Consider the following 24,148-nt stretch of genomic DNA (forward strand, 5'->3'; position numbering starts at 1 on the left):
AGTCAGCTGTTATAATTATTGACTTTTTCTGCCAAGGCACGAATTAGGTTCTTAGAGTGACCGGCGACAGCTGAGGGATATACAGCGCTGCTTGTAGACAGGATGGAGGTCAACATAGGGCCAGCTTGATATGGCACACCAGAGGCAGGTCTATTTGTAACATACACATGCACATTCATGCTTGCTCACTTGCACACACAGTCGCTCAGAGTCAGGTGGCCAGGCTGCTCACCTCGTCTAAGGGCCATAACAGGGCAAAAGCAGGGGGGACGACAGGCACTTAGCATTTGATAATGTCAGCATCTGCTGTGTTTGTCACTCAGACAGCAGGCCATCGCTATTGAAGGCCAGGGTGAAACATGCAGCGCAAGCTAGACAAACCCATACGCCTCTGATATCTTGACAGAAAGGAGAGTGACACTGACATAATATCATGCACATCAGTAAAATGGAGCAAAACTGAACGACACAGAGTCTGAAAAGGCAGCTTTGTTCTGCTTTTCTCAAGTAAAAACACTGAATGTTATATCTAGACTGAGGCGACCTTTTCCACGGTTAGTTTTGCTATTTTTCCCAGTTGACTTATTAGAAACTAATTTGATTCTATTTGGCAGCTGTTTAGAATTACAACCAACAGTTTAACTTTGTGTAAATTCTCATGACTTTGGTGCAGGTCTCGCCTTTAAGTTGAGTCTTTGCCTTCGGAGGTTAAGAGCTTTTCTGTTATTTATTATCCAGACGTGAAAAATTAACTGCATCAAAGCAAATGCAAAATAAGGAATGTTAGCAGTCAATGAGAGAAATGTATTTATTATTGAAGCTGTTTCTTACTGAAAGGTTTTTTTTTTAAACCGCTTTTAGCAAACACTAAAAAAGAAAGGAGATTGTGTTTATGTCGGCCCTGTCAGCTCAGCTTAGATATTAGTTTTATTCAAGGGTAATAGACTACATCAGCTCCACACTTGGCATTATAATCAGTTCTGAATGAAGTGTTTTGTCGTTAGAGCTATCGTACTACAGTGGCATACATACGTTTTTTCCATTGTTCCGCTGTGGGATGCATTTTTGAACATTTTACATTTATCTATCGTATGTGTTTTCCATATTAATCCAGATCCATGTTTACTGGAGCAATAGTAGCATCACTATTGTAAATCTATCTTGGAGGATGAAGGAGCGACATTATAGAGGTTTAAAAAGAGGTAAACCTGTGCTAAAATTGGTCAAGGCCTTGTCTATGTTTCAGGCTAGAAAAGGAGGTCAGAATAGGTGAAAGTGCTCGATATGAATAGCTCACCATGCAAACTACTCCCCATTTCCCCCCTCGCTTCATTTCTCTCTGCGCCTCTCTGTCCATATTCTGTTGCCTTTATTTGTTTGAAGCAGTCGACAATTGGAATCAGCTGACGGGCCAGAGTTGACCCTGATCCTGCATTGTCACTTTTTGATGGTCTAATCTGGCTGCCATGCAGCCCAGCAAAGCATTTGGCAAGCATAGCAAACGTGAACAATGAGAGCAGGAATCAGAGAAAAGGAGGGGGGCACGGGGCAGCCGGGTTGATGTGGGGAGGCTGTGTGGATAAGGGCAGTGGCATAAAGGGAGGGCAGGCATAGTTAAACACACAAGATTGTTAACACAGAAGCCATATGATACAGCGCTAGGATAGAGCAAGGCTGTGGCAGCAGCAGCAGCCTCAGTGCCTCTTCGTTCTGCCTCCTCAGCAACTATTTACTGCTCTTTCAGTTGCATATCGTTTTTTTTAAGAACTAGCCAGCAACAATGACAGAGTTTTGGTCCAGTTCACCTTGCTTTAGTTCCCCCTCTTGAGCCATGTAGGATCACTGGAAAAGATTATGGTATTAATGGTCAGGAGCAGCTCCGGCATACCACTCGCTGCTCGCTGAAGTTGGTGCTAAGTTGCAGCTGGCTGAATTTCAAGGGCTGTAATGCAGCAAAATCACCCAATAATGAAAGGAGGCCCTGTTCATATGGCAGCGTCACAAGGCAACGGCCTGTAGTTGGCGAAGGTGGCCAAAGTCATGGACGAGCCATACTGCTGTCAGAGCCTAAACATGATTAGTATTATTTTGTGCTAACTTACGTAATTGTCCAATGAATTGTTGCCGTAGCTTGGATGAGAGATTTTTATTGGCCAAGTCAGCCAGTTTGAGAAAGCAGTAAGTTCCCTACAGCGATGATTGCTGCAGTGAGACTGCCCAGAGACAGTATAGCTAATGTATGAGCCTTACCACTCACATTCTTCCTCTCTTTTCTACACTCTCTCTCTCTCTCTCTCTCCCTCACTTTTACTTTCCTTGCTATTTTCTCTTCACCACAATCACAGACATATTACCGGTCTGCAAAGCACAAACATATCCTGAGACAGCGCTGCCCAACATAATTTTTCCAGAACGAGGATTCGCACCTCACCAAGAATACATACTTCTTTACATTCCATAGCTATCATATGTTCATATGGGTACATAAAGAAGTATGTACACCAAGGAGGTAATCTTAGGTATGAAATTTTCTCACCTTTTGTCAAGGTCAGGAAGTTATGAGCAGAACATTTTTCCTCACCGTTCTCTCTCCCAAGTATGGTAGTCTGCACTGTAAGGTGACTTTGAGTGTAAATTCAGTTCAACACTCAAGGCTTTCCTTTGGTTGCCATGTAAGGTTGAACAGCCAGTCCCCCCGCCCCTGAACATAACAGAAGTTTTGCAGTCCATACCATAGTCGACTGTCCCAGTGACCCCTGCTGTCCTCCACGCAACTGGGAGAAACCAGGAGGCTCGGGGGGTGGAGGAGGAGGGGGAGTAGGAATACGGCTCCCTTTTTTTATGGCAGTTAGAAGGTGGTCTTTTTCTCTTTCCAGGAAAAACATTGTGGAGGTAGATAAAGGGGTTGGATAAAAGCAGCAGCAAAGAAGGGAAGAGTTTTCTCCTTTGATTTGGAAAAAAAAAAAAAGGAAAAAGAAAAAAGGTCCGTGCTGTAAGGTGCACCCGGTCTTGTATGACGATCGTTTGCCGTGTCCCGGGAGCAAGGGTGCACCTATAAGCCGAATGGTCCCGCTGACATACTAAACATTTTCCCTTCTCTCCGCCCACTCCTCTTTCAATCTGTCTTCCTCGCCATCATTTCCTTCTCCTATTTCACCCCCCCACTTTCTATATCCTTTCTCCTCTCCTACCTCTGACTTGCACCCATATGTGCTCCTCTCTCGCCCGTCCCATGTCTCTCTTGTGTCAGCAACGTCCCCAGTGGCAAACAGGAGCGCCTGCTGATGTTTGAAAACGAGGGTGATCCAAGTTGAACAGGAAGCTATTGTGAGCAGGATTTGGGCTTTAGGCACAGAGGCAGGCCATAGGTCACATGAAGGCGCTAATGCCCACTCAGCACTTGTGGATTGGTCCTGGCTATACCCCCCCACCCACCACCATCACCACCACCTCTCTCTCTCTCTCTCTCTCCCCCTCTGCGTTTCTCTCTCTCTCTGTATCACTCTCTCTCTCTTTTCCCTCACCCACATCACTGTTTTCATGGTTAACTTCCTTTTTCCTCTCGTCAGACCCCACTTGTCTGTGTTTACGGTGAAACCAGCTGTTCTGTTGCAGAGTGGGTGGAACAGATCGATAACCATTTGCATGGTGGCGCGAATTGTTCAGCAAGTCTCTAATGAATCTTTGCCCCGGACCAGCACATTCCACAAGTCAACACCGCCTGCGACCGTGCTAAGCTAGCCAGGAGGCTGAAAGCCGAGGCAATGGGTGTAAAAAACGAAAAATGGATTAGGGCTGGACTAGCTTAGGTTTGAGTTTGGAGACTGGGTGGCTGAGAGGTGAATAAATGGGAAAAGTGGTGCAGTGTTTTTGCAGTGGAAGGGTTTGGAATAGTAATGAGAGGAGGTGTAACTGGAGGTGACAGTTGTTCTCAGCACGAAGATAGGGTTGGGCAGGTGGATAAGCCTGGTCCTAAAGGTGTGACGTCCTGTTTAGGAAATGTCACAGCTGCCCGAGAGGGTGAGCAAATAGGAGATAGAGGGGGTGAAATTCCTTCCTACACACAGCGGGATGGAGGTTGGGGAACGTGAACCAGCGAAATAGCCCAGTGGTTGTTGTGTCTGTTCTGGTTTGGGCGATACTACTGCAGTACTGTGTGCCCTGCATGCCCTGCCTAGCCTATAGCAATCCGTTACAGAGACAGAGAGAGAGAGAGAAGAAACTAGGTTACTACCCTAAGTGCTGTGGGTTCAGCCAGTGACACACATCTACTCAGCCAGCCATTGCTGCCCAATATCCCCTCCCACCCCCCCTCACCTCCCCCCCCACATCTGTGTTAATACACTTCTCACAGCTGTGTGCTGTCAATCCGCTTTTCCTCCTGTTCAGAACTCATGACCTGCCCGCTGTTCATTATTCTGATGCTTCGTCATCCCTCTGGTCGCCACGTTCCATCCTTCCGCCCCAGTCAGCCAACCTTGGTCTCAAAAGTGCGACGTGTCCTCAAACTTACCTCCCGTCAATTAAGAAAAGCAGTGACCACCCCCGCCCCTCTGTTTAATTAACAAACGGCCCGTTAAGACCGTCGGGGAAGAACCAAAAACATGTTTAAAAAAAAAAAAAAAGCCAAAAATAACACATTAAAAGTCCCAGTAATTATAGTATCCGTTAGTCATGGTGACAAAAAACATCTCGGAAGGTGTCAGATGCAGAGGGCGAATGGTGGATAAGGGAATGTCTCTCCACACCAGTGCAGGTCTGAGTTAACGAGTCCGTCATTAGATAGCGGCAGGGCTGCAACCATGAAGCCTAATGAGCCAAAGAGCTCTGCTGCTGCAGCATGTCCGGCCAGTGCCAGGAACACAAGAGAGGGAGAGGGAGAGAGAGCAAGACAAGAGAGGGAGGGAGGGAGAAAGAACAAGATGAGAGAGATAGAGTGGAGAGTGCAAAAAACAGGGCTAAAATCCATGTGGACCATAGCAACTCCCCAGCCTCCCTTCTCCCTGTTTCACCTCCTCCTGCATCCTCCTCCTCTTCATACTTTTCTTTTTTCAAATAAAGCCTTGATTTCTTCCCTTCTTCTAAGACAAGAGGAACAAGAGAAGGAGGAGAGAAAAAAAAAAGCCCAAAGGTGTTCTCTGGTTAAGTTCTGTCCCAGTGCTGCTGCTGCTGCTGCTGCTGCTACTGCTGCTGCTGCTGCTGCTGCTGCTGCTGCTGCTGCTGCAGAACAGTACATTCCACTCCCCCTTTCGACTACGCGACTCACAGGCAGACCATGCGGTTAATAACTGATCGCATCCGAAGAAGAGAGAGGAAAGAGACAGGACGGGAGACATCAAGGCCCATCAGGGGTAAACTCCGTCCAAAAGCGAAGGAAGAGCATATATTACCTGTCAGATCAGTTTCTTATCTGAGCTGCTCCTCCTCTCCTCCCCTTCCTCTCCTCCTCTTCCCGTAGTGAAGAGAGCCATAATGACCTAGAGAGCGCTCCAGCTGCTGCAGCCATCGTGTGTGCCGGGTGCACGCCTGACTCGCTGAATCAGCTTCTATGATTGGGGGGAGGAGGGGTGATGGCGGGCGGGTTGAGTGCCAGAGTCAGGGAGGGAGGGAGGGAGGGAGAGGGGGAGGGGGGTGAGGAGGAAGGGGAAAGGAGGGGAGGCAGGCAGGCACACACACACACATGCATGCACACACACATTCCCACACAAACACAAGTCATACCTTTAGAGGAGGAAGACGTAGAGCTGACATGAAGAGCTGCCATTTGAAAAAAAAAAAAAAAGGGGGAGGCAGAGAGAGAGAAGAGGGAGAGAAGGAGGGGGGTGAAAAAAAATCTGCAGCACTCTCCTCTCCATCATGTGCATTCTGAGGGAGAAAGCTGGGAGGATGCCCTGATCGGTGGAGGAGGCAGAAAGTGTACCAACCGTACTCCCACCCTGCCTTTTTCTTATTCCATCGACACACACGCAGTCCCAGAGCTTTATCCTGCTCCTGAAATGCGCTTTTATTATTCAGTGGAACTTTATACAGCAGCTTAGATGAGGGAGTTTACTGAATGTTTGAGAGCAGAATTGTGATAGAGGTATTTTAAAAATAAAAAAAAAGAAAGAAAGAAAGCGAGATGGCTGTGCCTCTGCGGTAGAAGACAGCTGTACTTTTAATAGTCCCTCGTGATCCATGCAAATTTGATTAGCATTGTCGGGGGGCCGGAGATGGAGGATGTTGCAATATCATTTTGGTATTTTTGGTGTTTGTGTTTTCGTGTGCATTCCGGTGCATGAGCGAGGGTCACCTTTTCGCTGCGAACGGATCAAGTGGAGATGCTGCTGCAGTTCGAGGGGGCAGAGGAAGAACACGGTGGCAGCAAGTTAGGGGGCAGAGGGGCCGGCGGCTGTGTGGAGGGCTACACTAAATGGTTAACACTTTGTGGGAAGCCAAGCATTTGAAACATGCCTCGGCCCCATTTTGCCGGGCTGCTCCTGTGTCTTGTCTCACCACCTCCCTGACCATATTTAGTCAAGCAGTGCAAAAAATAGTTCCCACTCCACTCTGCTCCTCTCCTTGCCTCTCCCCCTACCACCACCACCGTCCATATCCCCCCCCTCAGCAACTGTTGGCTACAGGCTCCGGGAAGCCTCCCCTACGGCTCCCTGCCTATCGATTCCACCGGCCTGGAGGGAAAGAGGAGCGTTAGGCCAGCTAGCCCCCTTCTACCATTTGCTGCGCTATTTTTAGTAGCTCCAAATAAAGTGGTCTCTCGTGCTTCCACTTGTATATTCTTGAAACCTCCCCATCCCCTGCTTTACATCCTTACCACCGACTCCACTGCCTCCTCTGATATCAGCCCTTCACTCTGTGTCCTTTTGACCCCCCTCCCCACCACCACCACCACCAGCACCACCAGCACCACCACCACCGGTCTCTATCATTCTTCTTTTTAAATAGACCTGGAACACGCTGCTTATGGTAGAGCTTCTGTCTTCTCACCGCTATACTTAGAATAACTGCGTATTCGAGAAATGGAGGGGAGAGCGAGGGCTGTAGTGCAGTGAAGCACGGAGGGGCATTAGACGGCAGGAAGCAGTTTTGTGTTTTCCCCATTTATTTATTTATTTGTCCATCCTGCCTTTTTTTTTTTTTTTTTCCGGGGTAATATAAGGGAGACAAGTGGCAGCTTCACCTCTGAGGAACTGAAAAGTTTGGACTGCTTTCTCCTTTTTTTGAGTTCTCATTAATTTTCAAGTGTCTTTTTCAAGCTTTCCCGAGGCGCGGCCGCTGAACAATCTATTTAATTAGTTGGTCTCATCATGGCGCACATCTATACTGTACGGAAGCAATGTCCTCTGTGCCCTCCTCTCTTTTTCTCACTCTCTACTCTTCTACCTCCCGTTGGTAACTCCACATACCAGTACACAAGTTCCCTTCCTTCCCGCCTTGCTTACCCCAACTGCATTTTAACTGCAAAGTTGTGCAAGCCCGTGTTTGTGCTCCTTAAGGTAATCATGCCAGACTGTGGCATTACAGTTGTAATGAATGACTCGCAAACACACTGAAGATGGCCCAGACTTTTCATGAGCCAGAAAAATGTCACACAATTCTCTGGTCCTTAATTTGATAAGCCTTTTAACTAGCTCACAGTCATTCTGCCCTCACAAGCAGTTATAACTCGGGCCCTTTTTTTTTTTTTTTTTTTCCACGGCGGAGATAATTCTGCATAGATTTAAGTGTGCAATTTAATTAATGTGTTGTCACCGCAAATTATAGCTTTTTCGATTACATTATCTTTACGGCTGTTACAAGAAATGACCATTTGTGAGGCAAAATGGACTCCGAGCTCTAATGTGTTTGCTCCAAACTTGACCTTACGTTGCCAATCAAAGTGCAGATTTGCAGCTGGATAGATGACAACTGTGAATTCCCACCTGCCCCCACAGGCTCTTCATTTGCACATCACTTAACACTGAACCATGAGTAATTTTCCAGACAGCCTTTTCATGGTAAATAAACTTATTGCACATTTTAGCTTGTCGGCTTGGTTAAGGGGTTTGGTGGCTTAATAACCAGCTTCACTGTGTTTGGTGTATCCCCCCCTTTGGGTCTCCACTTTGCCTGTTTCAGCCACCCAACCCACCAGTTTAATCTCAATTACATCCCGACATCCCATCTGCCCCTGAAACTCAGCAGCATGGCTTATGTCTTCCCTCCATGATGAATAGCACGGGGCTGAATGTTTAGCTGAGCAGTTAATCGATCAATAAGAAAAGGGTCTACTAATGGATGTGCTTTGTTTCACTTGATGAAGGGGTGGGTCGGGTTGTTCTCTCTATGAGAACCATTTAAGACGCAACTCCATTCAAATTAAATAAAAAATATGCACCAAACAGATCGGTGTAAGATGGGCCATTTGCATGTTTTAATCATTCTTCATATCGTTCAGTTGATGCATTGTTTATTGAAACAACATTTAACTGGCTGATTATAGGATTAATATTTGAAGCTTTTTGTTCTGTTATGTAAATGTTTTAGATGAGTATCGTCAGGGAAGTATTGAACCAGATAAACCTTTCCAAATTGATCTAAAATAAGTACAAATATTAAACATAATTGATTGGAGAAGTGCTCGTCCTTCACATGTATGAACGCAGCATAGTAAAGCTCGGGCAGGTAAACACACACACAATAAAAAGAAATAAAAGCCACAAGTCAAGACCATAATTGCTGCCAGGTGTGCATTCACCACATATTGATTTGGGGGGAGTGAATAGAACAAAATGTCTTGTTTATATTTGTACTTAATTAAGAAAATTTGTAGCAATTTGTTTTCATTTTGGCATTAAACAGTCTTTTTTCATCAGTGTCAGGAAGCCTTCCGCTGTGAAGTCGTGAAACTATAAAGCACGGATGCTGAGGTGAATATATTTCAGTCAGCATTGTGTGTTTTAGATCCTTTCATGTCGTGTGCGGTCCTGATGAGAGCTCATCCAGCGAGAGGCAGGGGTCCCCTTGGATTGGAAAGTTCTGTGCAGGGAATTCTGGTTAGCTTCTTATGATGGCGGAACATTCGTTTTTTTTTGTTTTTTTTCTTCCCTTTGAGCTCGAAGCCTGCCTGTGAACACTCGATCAATCTTTCAGCTCGTCTTAATTTCACCTTTTGCGTGTTCCTGCCCACCAGTCGACATCATAGAGGGATTAAAGCTGCTTTTAATGAGACCAGTTTGTGGTTTTCCGAGTGAATCTCCGCGCTTCCCTTTCATCAGTCTGACTCGTCCTTGCGCTCGGTTCTGTGTCTGTACGAAGCGGTCCAAATACGCCACGGTGTGCACACAGATCTCTGTCCAACAGCGTGTAATTTCTGGAGGCCTGTCAGTCAAAATAACAACAAAAGAAGTAATTTGATGATGATGTTAAGTCGTACGGTGTCACGGGAGTTGTTTTCTTCACCGACGGTAATCTGTCTGACGTGACCAAAGAGGAAGTCACGTTCATGGACAAGAGAGCGTATTAAATTCTATTCACGACGCATTTAGTCACCTGTGCTCATGTTAAATCATTTAATTCAAATTAAATAACCGCAAGTAACACAGTTATTCGCTCACTTACCATTGCACGAGTAACATACCCAGGAGTCAAGGTCCATCATGATGGAGCAATACAAACCATAGAATGGGGAAAAAAGAAAATCATAGTATTATCTGATGTTATGACGCCGTTTAGAGGAGGCCAAAATGATATGTACGATTACTGTGAACTAAATGTAGTTGGAAACATTTGGTAATATAGGTACACAAATGAATAACATTGGTCTTGTGGTTTTTTTTAGGCGTTTTAATGTGAAAAATGTTACATGCTGCACCTTTAAATTGAAAAACAATGAGGCTAGCACATCCAACATCTGGTCATGAGTGAGACAAACAGCTGAAGTAACCCGGTGATGATTTCACGGTCAGGACATCATCTGTAACACTTGTGCTGCATCATCGGCTTTATCGACGTTCGAAATGTGTGATTATTGAAAAGTCGTCGATGTTACTGTCACATACGACCCGCCTAGCCTGCACCTAAGGCTGGACCTGAAGGCCCATTACGCCTCAGCTCAGTGTCGAATATCCAGTATTTTAATCCAGCTGCATATACGATGGAGTTTTTAACATATTTTTCTGTTTCTACCTGTTTGTTTTCAGTCAGCTGATCACGTGAAATAGTGATTTAAGCCCATGGCAGACTGTGCTGTAGGGATGCTTATTTTGTAATCTTGACATGACCTGACAAAATTAACATATATCTTAGTTAGTGAGAGCTGCTCCATATGTGGCTATATTGGCATTTAAAATATATTACCACAGGAAAAAGTTGGAGCTGAAGGTTTCCTTTGCAACTGAATTCAGACTCTGGCACACATACCCCCGATCCTCGCTGGGCTTGCTTGGGTCATTGTTTTGAAAAAAGCCCAGTTTAACCTGTCCACACTGAAACACCAAGCCGGTGTTTTCAGATTTACTCACTCTGGAGGCTGCTTTGGAAACGCTCAGTTTTTCAAAGAGGAGAAACGTTTGAGTTTCAAAACAGAAGGAAAAGACGTGTTTACAAATTTAGCTATCTTAATGTGGACGTAGCTCTCCCGTCAGCTCCTCTCCCTCCTCCCACATCCCTCTCTTTTGTCTCCCATCCTCCACACCCCCCACCCCACTGCCTCCTCATCCCTTTACACAGTGCATCATTTGAAGAGGTGAGGCTGTTGAGCGCTTGGAGGAATAAAAGTGATTTATGAATGGGCCAACCTACCTGGGTGCTGGAGGGGGAAGCCAGTGGCAGTCAGGCTCTCTGATACAGCAGCCCATTGTTCCCTCCAGCCTCACTGCAGGGGAAGCTCCTCTGCCTCGCTTGCCTCTGATCTTTTACCGTGCCTTACTGGAGCCGCATTTTACCATTAAGTGACTCACAAACTGCACAAATACCTATGCACTGCCGGGGTGTGTATGTGCGCGAGAGCGTTTTCTCAGAGGCGCATCCACATCCACGGTCTGCAGCTCGTGATCCATGTTTATTTACATGCAGTCAGCCACTCGAGTAAATGCAGGCATTCTGCACGGGCTTAGTCTGACATTAATTGTCTTTTATGATTAGAAGTTTTCAGTTATTCAGAGCAGCAATAGGTGAGGACAGCCAGATGCACCAGAAAACCTGGCTTACACCTAGTTAGCCCCGGTCTTCCTGTGCCCAAATATAAACTACATGCAAACACATTCACACAGTGCATAGTGATAGAGTATTAGAATTTTATTTGGCAGGATTCAGGAGGGATAGAACTTAGCCACCCTGATTCAGATATTCATGTACGTCTGCCATGTGTATGTTCTTACCATTTGTATAGAGTAATATGAGATAAGTCCTGATGGCAGGTGGGTGGAAGCAATAAAGTTATTATACACAGGTGCTCAGCTGTAATTCTGTAAAAGATAAGTGATCACAGAGATATGTCAGAGTTTGGAGTGATTGATCCTTATCTTCCTATATTTTCGTTCAAATGTGTTGGTCCTTTGCGTTATCTGTTATAATCTCCACTGGTGCAGTTAGACTCTGCATTATGTTGGTGTAGCTAATTTCCTGTGAAGTTGCTCACTGAACAGCGCGCCCGTTAAAGACGTAGTGCAGCGACCGGTTCGTTCGCTGAGCCTGGGTACCGGTTTGCTGCAGCCTGCACTGCGAGTTAATTGAAAAGTCCCCCAATTGTAGAAGCCCGCCCAGTGTCCACCTCTCTATGAGCTGGGACCAGTCCAACAGATCAGCCAGAGGACAAGCTGATACAAGCCCCAATCCCCCTGTGACCAATCAGAACGCCCACACTTCCTCCTAGGGCTGGGCCAACAGTGGCTCTGAGCCAATAGATAAGCTCAGCCATGCTGTAATGCTCTGTCTGTCCTGTGGCACGCTGAAACATTGAGTCCTGGCTGCTATGTTGCTATAGCACATGTTGGGAGAGGGAGGGGTGGGGGTAGCAGAGGGAGGGAAGGATGGATGGATAGAGGGGAAAGAGAAGAAATGAGGGATCGTGGGATGGATGGAGGGAGGGGGAGGGAGAGGGAGGGAGGAGGGGTACAGCCCTTACTGAAGGGACTCAAGGACATAAAGAGCTTTTGGGAAAGTGACTATAGCATGCAAAGAGAAAAGCTTGCATTGTGAAGCCACTGTAATCACTGATGGTATTTTTTTGCCTACTTGCCAAACCTAGAAAGAGCAGGATTTATTTGTGGCACTTTAAGTGCCTCAGCAATGCAGGTAATAAATATGACAGAGCAAGGTGATATACTTCCACAGCACAGCTGTCAGGCATCTTTAATATTGTCTCCCCCCCATTTAAAAACTAGTGTAGTTTATCTATTTACTTGACGTATTGGAATAAGTAATGGAATTTATTTGTGTGTTCGATGATCCTTTAACATCAGTGATTTCACCTTCGTTTGCGTTTTTATGAAACACTGAGAAGTTTGCTGCGTATTTCTTAGCTGAGTGAATGCATGTAAAGCGTCGCTATAAACCTTGCAGTTCGCTAAATATGGTTTCACAGAGCGCCAGACCGAAGGAAATATGCCACTATATTTTTTAAGTAGTTACCTGGTGGGATTTAATATTGTTTCCTCTTATTTATCTGTACGTCTTCCTGCTTTGTTCTTGGAGCTTGCTGTTACACCACCAGATACCAGCTCATGTCCTTGAGATAATGAGTGTCAGTAGCAAGTCAGATGTTTTTTATTTGTTTGTTTTATTTAAAGACCCCTTCTGGTGACAATTGGTTAACCTTGTTAACATGTCCATATTGTGCTGTTATATGCTAGAAGACACGTCATGAGCAGAATAAAAGTCAGTACAGTGGTTGAGCATAGTCACCTTGGACCTGCAGTGTCCAATGACAACACTGATTCAGACAGCAGGGTTTTCGTACGTAACAAGTCTAAGGAACCAATCCAATCAGTGTGCAAGGTTTCCATCCAAGCACTGCAATGTTACATCTTACCATTGTGCAGTATAAAGTGGTTCTACTGTTTTAGCAGAGTCATAGGTGAGTATGTACGCTAGAGCTGCATGCAAGCGGCGAAGGGATTGGTGGAGATAGAGGCGGAGAACAGTTTACATGTATTAATAGCCGTACGTTACCACAGGAGGCAAAGGTGGAGTAACATCTCAGTCAGATTGAGGCATGGAGGGATTTTTTTCATGGGAAAAAAACTTCTGAATATGTAGTTTTGATTAACAAAAAATAGTTTGTATGGGTTTATTTTAGTGACAGATCTGAAAAGGATCGGGCTTCACGTGTGACGCGGTTTTTAATCAGGTGACACAATAATGCAGGAATGTCTGGTCACGCACCAGATCAGGCAGAACTCTTTAGTAGAACCTTTTGTACAGTGTTAAAATACAACAAATGTGGGGAGCAAAGACCCACATTTGAAAACCTGAGCTTTGTGTGAGCAGAGTTGAAAAAGGTATTCACCTGCGTAATACGTATGGTCAAATGTGGTCTGAGGGACACATTCAGGCCAACGTTCGGATCTAAACCAAGCTTAGCTGTTGAATAATGCAGGCCATGTTACCTTGGTAACCTGCACGGACACTGAAGACAATGGCTCCCATGTAAATGCAGGATGACAGGTCAGAGAGGATAAGGATTTGTTTGTTTGTGTTTTTTTTTACTCTGCACTTGGAACGCTTGCGTCCAAACAGGCAGACGAACAGGCTCAAGAAAATTGACTTTCCTTGTGAAGAAAATGCTTACGTTATTGGGATTAGGCAGAGTAGCTTACCAGTAGCTCACTGCAGGAAACCTTTATTGCGGTATCTGTGCAGTGAATCATGGATCTGGATCTGTGGGGAATCTGCTGATGTTTCTGTGGAGCCTTATCTGTGTAATGTACACTACATTCATACAAGCTACATTCCCCTGCCATTAACAAGTTGGCTGTTAGACATTTTCTGTGCTGCTCTGGGGCATATGGCCTGTTGTCTCAGTGCTTAGGGGAGGCGGTAGCTCATACAAGGTCCTTTGATCCCCATTATTTTCCACTGCAAACAATAGATTGTAATTACCAAACTCCTCTTTCAGCCGCAGCTTCTTCCTCTGCATATGTGCCTGGAAGTGTAACCGCCAAATAAGTCAGACTCATCAGCCGCAATACAGCAGCTTGTTTGTGTCACTTTGGATCTGCTCTGCCAATTACTGCGATGGAGAATTTAATGGTGTGTTATCCTCATTTTTTCATTGTCTTCAAGGGGCCATTCTGTCGCTGCCGGCTCTCTGTGTGTAAAGGGACCCCCGCAGGTTACAGCATAGAGACGTGAGCGTTTCTGGGGAAAAGTGTGGGTGATGTGTTTGTAATGTGTGTACGGGGGCAAAAGGGTGGGAGGTGGGCCGGGCAGCGAGGAGTGATTTAAAGTGGTAGATTTGTTGTGAGACCATAGATCATGGGAGCCTCTCAGACCGTCTTCCCGTTCGGTGACAGTGGCAGGCTGCTGAGTGGCTGTCGATCGAAGGACCTTCAGAGCGACTGAATTCTCCACCGCTCTGCAAAACCCATAGTCAATCCCTCAGTTGTATTTACCGCTTTGTGCCTCCGTGTGGGAACACTTGCAGTTAATTTCACCGGGCAGGGGTAAGTCCAGCTTTGTTCCAAAGCAACCGTGAAAGAAACTTTACAATCACAAAATGGCCACTATCTCATTCACAGCGGAGAAGTCGCCGCAGTCAGAAATTAAACGTTGGCTTCGCCGATAAGAAGTCATTTAGATGCTGTTGGGTGGGTGAGCCGACAAAAAACCTGAAAATGACTTAAATGACAAGGTGACTCAACGCAAAGACTACTGATGACCCATTAAGCCATGAAACATGGAGGGTCCCTGACAGAGTGGAAGCTGAGGAAGCAAACGCTGTCCAGCACAATAATATTCTGGTTTCCACAGAACATGAAACCAAACATATGCTCAGGAACAATAGAACCTCTACAGACACTGTATGTTAAACAGCATTGTAGATATATTGATTTGTCCAACAGTGTAGCTACACATATTGAATAGTTTTTTAAAATTTCTGTTATACAGTGAAGGAAAAGCCCATTTGCAGCAGGTTCTATGAGAGATAATCAGAGATCTGCAGCATCTTCCAGGAGGTTTTTTGGGGCAATAAGTGGCGAGCAGAGTGAAGAAATCTGAGATGACGGTCAGTTTGTGTCCGACCAGGTGATTTATTTATTTGTTTTCTTCTAGTTTTTACATTCAAAATAAGAACAATCATGAAGTCAGGACAGTCTTTGTTGATTTAAATGCAGTCGCTGGCGTTGCCGTCTTCATTTCAGACAAAGTTCATTTTGTGATTTTGCAGATTTTCTTAACTACCTGCGTCTACAAACCCAGAGCTGGTCGGTCAGGTTTGCTCATTTCCATTTTATAACGCTTTTAGTGGAAACTATTAAAGTTTTTTTTCATCCCTTTTTTTGCTGCTGAGGACCATTTGTGACTCTAATATAAACTATCCCAGTATGTTTTTCAATGCTGTCTCACAAATTTGAGTTTTTCAATTCAATATTTGATTGTTCTACAAATTTAAAGAACGAGTTCAGTCCTGACTCCTTCCAAAGCAGCGTGTGCAGTAATTAGGAATATTTTGTGGCATTTCCACACGTCGTCTCCAACAAAGAATATTTTACTCAAGTGTTTGCTCTTGTTTTCAGCCGTGATTAAACAATATAATTACACTCCTCCAGTACAATTCCTTCCATTTCCAGTTATCAAGTTGGTGGTTTGGGGGAATCTTCCACATATTTTTCCAGCCTGATTCCCTTTATACATGCTGTTAAATGTCTGTTATTCAATTTAGAACAGAATGTTGATATAATTGTTACTGTACTTCCCTTATATGCTCTATTCATCATTAAATAATACTTCTATAGAAGGAATTCTGCTCTTTTTTTAAAATTTATTGTCATAATCTTTTAGCTGTTAGAAAATCACGCCTTCCAGGATCAAAAATTGCCAATATGTTCATGGAAGTCTCGAACTCTGTGCTGGTTTCAGACATACATCTTGTAAATATGTTTTTTTACTGGCTATGATTTCCATTTTTGTGCTTCCATTAGTATGCTTTGTCTCACATCAGCCATTCAAAGTCCTATAACCATCATTAACATAGTGCATTCACCACCTTAAGTCAGTCCTGGGTCAGTTAATTGTAATTTATCTCCTTGCATCAGGCTAATTTTAATTCCGTTTTTGCAACTGGCCGCGTACATGCATTAGTAATACACTAGAAACTGGTGTAAAACCTGTGCATTGTGGTCCAGGTCCATTAAGGCCTGTGCACAAAGTGATTACACTGTTGTTTTATAGGTAATAATGTTATTGAGCAATTCCTAGAGAAGCATACACATGATTTAGGGGTCTCTCTATTCTAATATAGTCTGCATGTCCTTGCTTCTTCTTTCATGTCATTCTTTGCTTTTTGGGTAAAAGGACGTATATTACGACTATTATGGCTGGTGCAGAAATGAGAATGAGGCTTTTTCAAGGTGCTGAGGAGAATAAAGTGCAAAGGAAGAGTAGCATGGGAATATAATTGGGTCATCTTGAACCAATGGGATATTAACGCGCCATTGGGCTTCTCTGACTGTCTTGCTGCCTCCTTCTTCATAAATTGCTATGAATCAGGACACCCCATATCACCAGATGATTTAAGGCTAATTAAAGCTAAGCCTTTATGGGCCCCACCTACTCCCCAAATGGACAGAAAGCTGTACCTGGGATGTTGAAAATGCATCTGGTGTCTCCGAGACAACCTTCAAGGCAGCAGCAATAGTATAGTGACAACCAAAACATCATAGAAATGCACCCCTTTCCCCGTCTCCCCCCTTTCCAGTTTATGCAAATAGTCCATAATAAAAGCATGCTCACTCAGGGGCCTCAGGTACAGGCAGGCAGGCAAGGGAAGGTCACATTGTAGGGGAAATTATTCTCTTCACGGCATGGTAATGAAAGCTTTTCCTATCAAGTGGAGCCAGTTAGGTTCTTGTCCTCAGCTCTCTGCTGCACTGCTGGCCTGGACGCTACCTGTGTTTATTTACTCTGTCCACAGCAGGACGGCAGATACCTGTGGGATGGCCCCGACGAAGGGAGCTCGTGACTAATTGTTTCTACAGGTGGGAGGGTTATGTGTGCGAGCAGAATACAGCCGCCTTGAATGACTCATGTTGTATAGTTACGGTGATGGAAGTGACAGTTTCTTTATGTAATGCCTGTTTTAGTTTCATACAGCTCCAGAAGTAAGCAACACACCAATCAAGCATTCCCATTCAAAGCGGCATGTTTTAATGTCGGCGAAACACTTTTACGACTCTTCCCTCCCAGCTGCTGGTGACTTAGGGACTCGGTAGCTTCCAAACCTCTCACACATGATGGAGGGCGCCTCCCTGCTCTGAGTGGATTGGGGGGGAGGAGGAGGAGGGTGGTCCATTTGGAGGAAGGTGTGTTGCATTTGTGAATGATTTGTTGGGAACGGGTGTCCCACTATTTCAAAGGACCTGAAAGTATCGATCCAGTCCTCAATGAGCTGACACCTCATGTATCGTCTGAAGGCGTCTCATCTGGAAAGGCTGCTCCGAGAAGGACTCTGCATCAGGGACGCTCACAATATGTAGACAGACCTCCGTGAAGTCAGTTAAAATGAGGTTAAGCAACTAAAAACGTTTTTGACAAAATAATTTCCGGTATCGGCTTCTTTTTTTTTTCTTTCTCCAAAGGCTTAGAGCTGTCAAGCTGTCACGGGGACGGTTCTGTTGACATGCCAATAGCTGTTGCAATCCACGGCGCTTTTAGGAGTTTTAGTCTGTTTATACTTTTCTTTTTTCGCTATTTAGCCGAAAAGTGATATGGATGCAATCATGTCTTTATCTGCTCATGAAAGTTCTGGTGAAAGCTGATAAGTGGGCTTTGAGGTGGGATCGTCTTCCAAGGTCAAGACGTCGCGCTGATCGTTCAGACGTTTCGGTTGCGGCGGAGGATTTGTCTGCACTCGGTCTCATCTATATGTTTGACCACATAAGCACTGGAACGTTTGCAAGACTGATGATTTTCATTATCAGCTTTATAAAGCTTTTTATTTTCTCAAGGCAGGTGGCACCTTTTGGCAACTAATTTCCAATGCAAAATTTGGACCTCCTTTCTCGAGCTTGAAGCCTTAGTTAATGGATGACGGTATGCCAAACACGTCTCCTACATCAGAGTAACCATATGTTTGTGCGCAGCCATTAATCTCAGGCTGGATGTTGACTGTTCCTGTTCTGCCCTGTCCTACCCAAGTTATTGTCCCCTGACTCTCACTTCCTGTTGTAATAACGGCTACTGACCACCACACAGATGGCTGTCAGCCAGGCGAGGGCAGCAGAAGGGCCCTGTCGACCCTTACACTTGCACACACACTTGCACGCGCACACACTTCCACTGTCTTACATACAATGACAAATGCCAACACACACAGAGCTGAGGGCGTCAGAGAGTGTCCCAGTCAATGACAAATTGCAGCCCAAGACAACAAGACCCGGTGTAGCTCTCCTAAGGGACACTTGAGATCTCTCACAGGGTGACCCAGTTCCATCACATCTCCCCTTCTCCCCTATCCTCCACCATTCCCTTCCCTCAGCTGCATGTCCTCCCGCATTCACAGCAACCATAGCATTGGTTTCAAGGTTGACTTGTAATAAGGAAATCCTCACAACACTCCAAATATCTGTCTCCTTCTCATAGCAGATAGCCCGAGCTATCTGAATGTTAACTCCCAGGTCAAGTCAGTATCTTCTGCCTGAGCTTGCCAGACTCGATTCCTTCTTCTCTTTTCCTCTCTCTTAACATCCCGCTTCAAAGACCAACACACAGTTTCTTTTATGCCCTTCTCAGTCACTGCTAAGAGATATAAAAACAACTAGAATTTATTTCTTGGTTCTTAATTCAGCCTCTTTTTTTTCTGCTTTTACAGCAAATAGCTTAACTGCAATGCAGCAGTGCCAGTATGGGGCATTAATATTAATGTCCGCCCATTTCGCCCAGCGTGGCAGGGAGCCTGTCAATCTAGACTTATATTGGAGGGGCTTCCTACACCAGCAAACACCTGCCCAGTGCTCAAGTGCCTGCTTCTGACACTAGAAGGCGCCAGTCTGCCCCTGTGTAGCAAGTGTGCGTTCATTGGCTGGTTCTTCTACATATAGTGTATTTCCAGCCAATCCCGATCGTACAAATGTTATATATTCTACCAATCGGAGCAGGAAAATTGGTCCAAATAGAACAAAGGCTTTATGTGGGACAATTGCCCTTGATTCTGCTGGAAACTGTTGTGGTTGAGAAAAAAAAAAGGCATTGCACTCCTGTATTATCATTTTTTTTCTTTAAAGAACGCTAAAACAGTGTTATGTTTAACCACTGGGAATAAGTTTTAAGTTATGGCTTCAGGCAAGAATGTGATGTGGCAAGGTTTTTTCTTAAATAATTTGCTTGTTTAAGCCTCAACTCCTACCCAGTGGGTGAGCCACGGATGAAATTACTCAAAAGTCCCCTATGAGATGTAAAATCTACAGCATGTAAGCAAATAGTTCTTTGTAACAAAGGCGACACATTATGAATGTGTGATTAGGCAGAGTGGGTGCGGTTGCTATCACATTTAAGCAGTGCTCCTCTGCATTAAGTGGTTGAAGATGGCTGCAAGCAATGCAGGTGTGTGTGTGCGTAAGCCTCTGTGCAGTGAGAGGTGGAGAGAGAGCGAGGGAGACTGGGATCAGTGTGCTGCGCTGTTCATCACTGCAGCAGTACACCAGCCCCGAATCTCTGTCCGTGCAGAGGTGCTGACTGCCTGCCCCATGCCTCTCTGCCCCGCTTTCTTTGCTTTCCTCAAGAGGCTGTGCTGATGATGCTCGGTTTCATTACTTCACAAGGAGGGAGACGAGCTATAAGTTTAGCAAAAAAAACCCGCAGAGAACCAGCCATCCTGATTGCCTCCAGTCTGAAAGCGTGCCAGCTTATTGGTTTGCATTTCTTTCTTTTCGGTCTTAGAAGTTAACCGTTTTTCATTGACTGTGCAGGCCTGTCCTGCCCTGTGCTAGAGCTCATTTCCTCACTGTACTGTTTGAGATCCTATTTACCGTACTGTTGTTTGCGCAAATGCTCCAGCGTACGCTGTTCAGCCGTATAAAAGTCAGAGTAAAACCGGCTGCCTCCTTTTGTCGCAGTTCAAAGATATGCCCTGCATGATTATTCAGGGTTAAACAAGGTCAGAAGTGTTGCCTCCAGCACTGCTGCTTTAGTGCTTATTGAAAGTACATTGTGTACCTAACTACAGACAAGACACGAGCACACTTCAGGGATATGGCTTTTCAGGGTCTTGTTTCATATTCAATAGTATTTGCACCAGTTGAGGAGTTCTGTCTTCAGCCCTTTTTCTCGTCAGATATCCGTCACTGATGCACCGTTCACACACTAAAATAGGAATCCGTCTCGTTTCAATATTTCATATTTCTCGTGTACTGTGTGCCGGGATGTATGCCCATGGGCTGAAGCAAGGAGGGCTGGAAGGGAGGTAGGGTCAGGGGCAGAGAGGTAATGAATGAGTTTAAGCACTAAACTAAAGCAGCCATGCTATGAAACCTACTCCACTTAATTGGAAAAAGGCTGTTAATGCACCTTTTTCTAATTACAAGAGTATTACAGCTAAGTGAAATCTAACTCTGGTGTTTTTTCTCATTTTTTTCTGCTGTCTTTTCTCTCATCTTTGTATTTAGTGAGGAATGTAGATGTGTGTGTTGCTTCCTTCTAGCACTGGAACAAAACCTTCCTCCGTGATGCTGTAGGTGCTAACAGTCAGCCTCCCTTTTCATCCCCACTGTGACACAGTGACTCCTTCCCAGCCCTCCTCTTGTACATTTGCCTTTGCAGCCACATCTCTGTGTGGCACACATCCTCTAAATGACCTTCAATGGCACAGAACTGGCTTTTTTCACCACACCAGGCCACTTCTGCTCAACTATGTGAACAATAGGTATTTTTCCCTACTCTACCTTGTCTGTTTCTTTCCCACGAGGAGACCTGAGTGAATGCAGCTAAATCTTGTGTAATTACCATTTTGCCTTCCAATGATAGGCGCTTTTGCGCATCATCAAGGGAAAAGTGGCTTCCCTTTTTAACTGGAGAGATGGTAGGGGAACGGGTACTCTAAGATAACACACAGCACTTGTACTCCTCAAAGCCTGATGTAAATAACACTCTGCTTGGTAAAGCAACTCCTCCCTAAGTTGATTTAGTATTCTTGTCGCCATGTGTGAAAATGGGATACGCTCTGCTGTAAAAAGAAAAACTGTGTATTGGAATATGCTGTGTATCAGCAGTAAAACGCTGTTACGTGTACAGTACATGAGACGTTCGGTCACAGGCAGATAAATCCCAGCATTAACAACACAAAGGGCTTTTATCAAAATAACTTTATTGTCTTGACTTTTTGTGGGCTCTGTCTCATGCACCAGAGTCCAGCGAAGCACTCACTTCTCTCCCTCCCTTTTCTTTCTGCTCTCTGCGCAGTGCCATGCGTGTGCTGCTATCCAAACTGCCGCGGCCTTGGATCGTAGACGAGAAGAAGGACGACGGTTACACTGCACTGCACCTGGCTGCCCTCAACAACCATGTGGAGGTGGCTGAGCTGCTGGTGCACCAGGTAGCAACACTCTGACATATGAATAAATGATTTCAGTGTATGCCTGATCACTTCACCTGTTAAAAGTGCTCTTCATTCATACTGTATAACACTATGCAGCACCATCACATTGACAGACCATCATCCGTGTCCACACAGGAGGCACTCAGTCACAGTTTTGAGGTGTTGGTCCCAGAAATGCTGGAAAATAGACTTGAGCCTTAAAATCTAACTTTAAATCATGTGTACATGTGTATAACATGAGTAAAACAGAAGCCTGTGCTGACAGCTGAAGTGATTTAAGCAGCATCATTCCATCAGACTCACGACGAGTTGGGCGACTGACAAACACATCTGGAACATCCTCTGTGGAGGCGCATCTTAAAAGACCTCACCGTTTACAGTTATTATCCCAATGCGTTGCCGCATCAGTTCAGCCTGCACTCTCAGCTTTACCTGACTACAGACCATTAAAGCAGCTTCCACTGCACTCCCTGCAGCCAGCAAGCTGTAGACCAGTTGAAGCCCCTATAACTGCCATTTTTTATTGAATCCATACGGTTCACAGTTCCTCCAGGGGTATTCTTTAGTGCTGCTGGGCCCTCATATCCTCCTCCACCTGCAATCATGGGTTCGTGCTCCTTTTCCCTTCTGAGATTGCAGGTTTAACTCCCCGAAGACTAACACATACACGAGTTCACCGCAAAAGTCACCTGATCAAGCGGGAACTGGGTTAATTAGGCTATGGTGCAAGGCGGTAATGTTGCTGCAACATTCCAACGCGTGAACGTTCGCTGTGCAAGCTGCCTTTCAGCGGGGACAGCTTTTTCCCAACTTCCTGCAATGGGCTTGTTCGCAGTGATGGCTCAGCTTTCTATTCAGAAACTGCACCACACTACGAGGTGCACTGCAGATTCCCTGCCAGCCAGCCAGCCAGCCAGTCAGCCAGTTAGTCAGTCTTATTACTTTGGGATTTCACACACTGCCTGATCACAATGCTTATCTTCCCTCCACATCTCCTCAGCTGAGGTGTTTGCAATTGGAAATGACAATCACATGTGGCGTTATTGTAGGATGCCTTTTTTCCCAGCCCCCAGTGGGGTGACGGGGCTGAAGGAAAAGAAGGTTCTGTCATGACACATAAAGCCACAAAGATAGTTACGGCTGTGCTCAACATTTATTTATTTTCTTTATGGAGTATTTAAATTTTTTTCTGTTTGTATTTTCTACTCCTCAGTTTACTGTCATCTCTGTGTGCACATCTGTGTGACACGTTATGGTTTGTTGTTAATTTATGCCCATATGTTAATTGAGCCTGTTTGCTTCTGTCGTGTTCTCACCTTTCAGGGCAACGCCAGCTTAGACATCCAGAACGTCAACCAGCAGACGGCATTGCACCTGGCAGTGGAACGCCAGCACACCCAGATAGTTCGGGTTAGTGGGCTTTCTTCTTTCTTATTGTCTTTGTCTCACTGTGTTCCCCGTCTCTCTGTCTTCAGTTGCCTCTCAGCCCTTCTTACTGGTCCACACACAGAAGAGAGTAGAACACCACCAATGCAGCCCCGCATTTAATTTACACCGCTGGATGTCCTGCAGTTGAATGAGACGCTGCTTCAGAGGGGAGGAAAAATGCTCTCTGAGGCAGTGTCTTGGTTTGAGTCTTTTGGCGTAGTGTTGGATTGAGATTGCCACGTTGCCATCTTGTGGACTTAAGAAAAAATGCACTCCATAATTGGGAAGTACAATCCTGTAGCACTTCATTGTAAGCGGGACTCGTATAAATCAGCATGGAAGCATTTGCATACCAGCATACTTTAAAAAAAGATTTTTTTTTTAAATGGTGGTTCTCAGAGTTTCTCCTCCACTGCCTGTTTGTGTAACTCTTCCTTCGGTTCTGTTAACAGCTGCTGGTGCGGGCAGAGGCCAAGCTGGATGTGCAGGACAAGGATGGGGATACGCCACTTCACGAGGCACTGCGTCACCACACGTTGTCCCAGTTGCGACAGCTACAAGATATGCAGGACGTGAGCAAAGTAGAGCCCTGGGAACCCTCCAAGAACACAGTACGTACACGCCTGTCATTAACCTCCCTGTTCCTCCTGGATGTCATCATTATATACAGTTGAAAGCAGAAGTTTACATCCACTGTATAAAAAGACATAAAACCTTTTTTTTCTCATCATCTGACATTAAATCAGACTAAACTTTTCCTGTTTCAGCTCAGTCAGGATCACCAACATTATTTCTATTTGCTAAACGCCAGAATCATGAGAGAGAGAATTTTTTATGACTTTCTTCAAAGTCAGAAGTTTATATCCACTAAGATGCCTTCAAACTGTTTGGGAAAGCCCAAATGATGATGTCATGGCTTTGGAAGCTTTTGATTGGTTAATTGACAACATGGGAGTTAATTGGAGGCATGTCCTGAAAGGCTGCTCA

General features: G+C 45.1%; 1 protein-coding gene across 4 annotated transcripts in view; it reads left to right on the forward strand.

Annotated features, from left to right (window-relative positions):
• Positions 1-24,148, forward strand: part of mib1 (MIB E3 ubiquitin protein ligase 1) — a 55,929-nt gene that overhangs the window by 22,854 nt on the left and 8,927 nt on the right. For all 4 annotated transcript variants that reach the window (XM_008282904.1, XM_008282905.1, XM_008282907.1 and 1 more), the window contains exons 13-15: positions 21,598-21,730; positions 23,057-23,143; positions 23,614-23,772. In XM_008282904.1, the coding sequence (XP_008281126.1) occupies positions 21,598-21,730; positions 23,057-23,143; positions 23,614-23,772 (379 nt within the window). The remainder of the gene's footprint in view (positions 1-21,597; positions 21,731-23,056; positions 23,144-23,613; positions 23,773-24,148) is intronic.

Source organism: Stegastes partitus, unplaced genomic scaffold, assembly GCF_000690725.1.
Source record: "Stegastes partitus isolate 25-593 unplaced genomic scaffold, Stegastes_partitus-1.0.2 Scaffold289, whole genome shotgun sequence".
Classification (NCBI taxonomy): Eukaryota; Metazoa; Chordata; class Actinopteri; family Pomacentridae; genus Stegastes; species Stegastes partitus.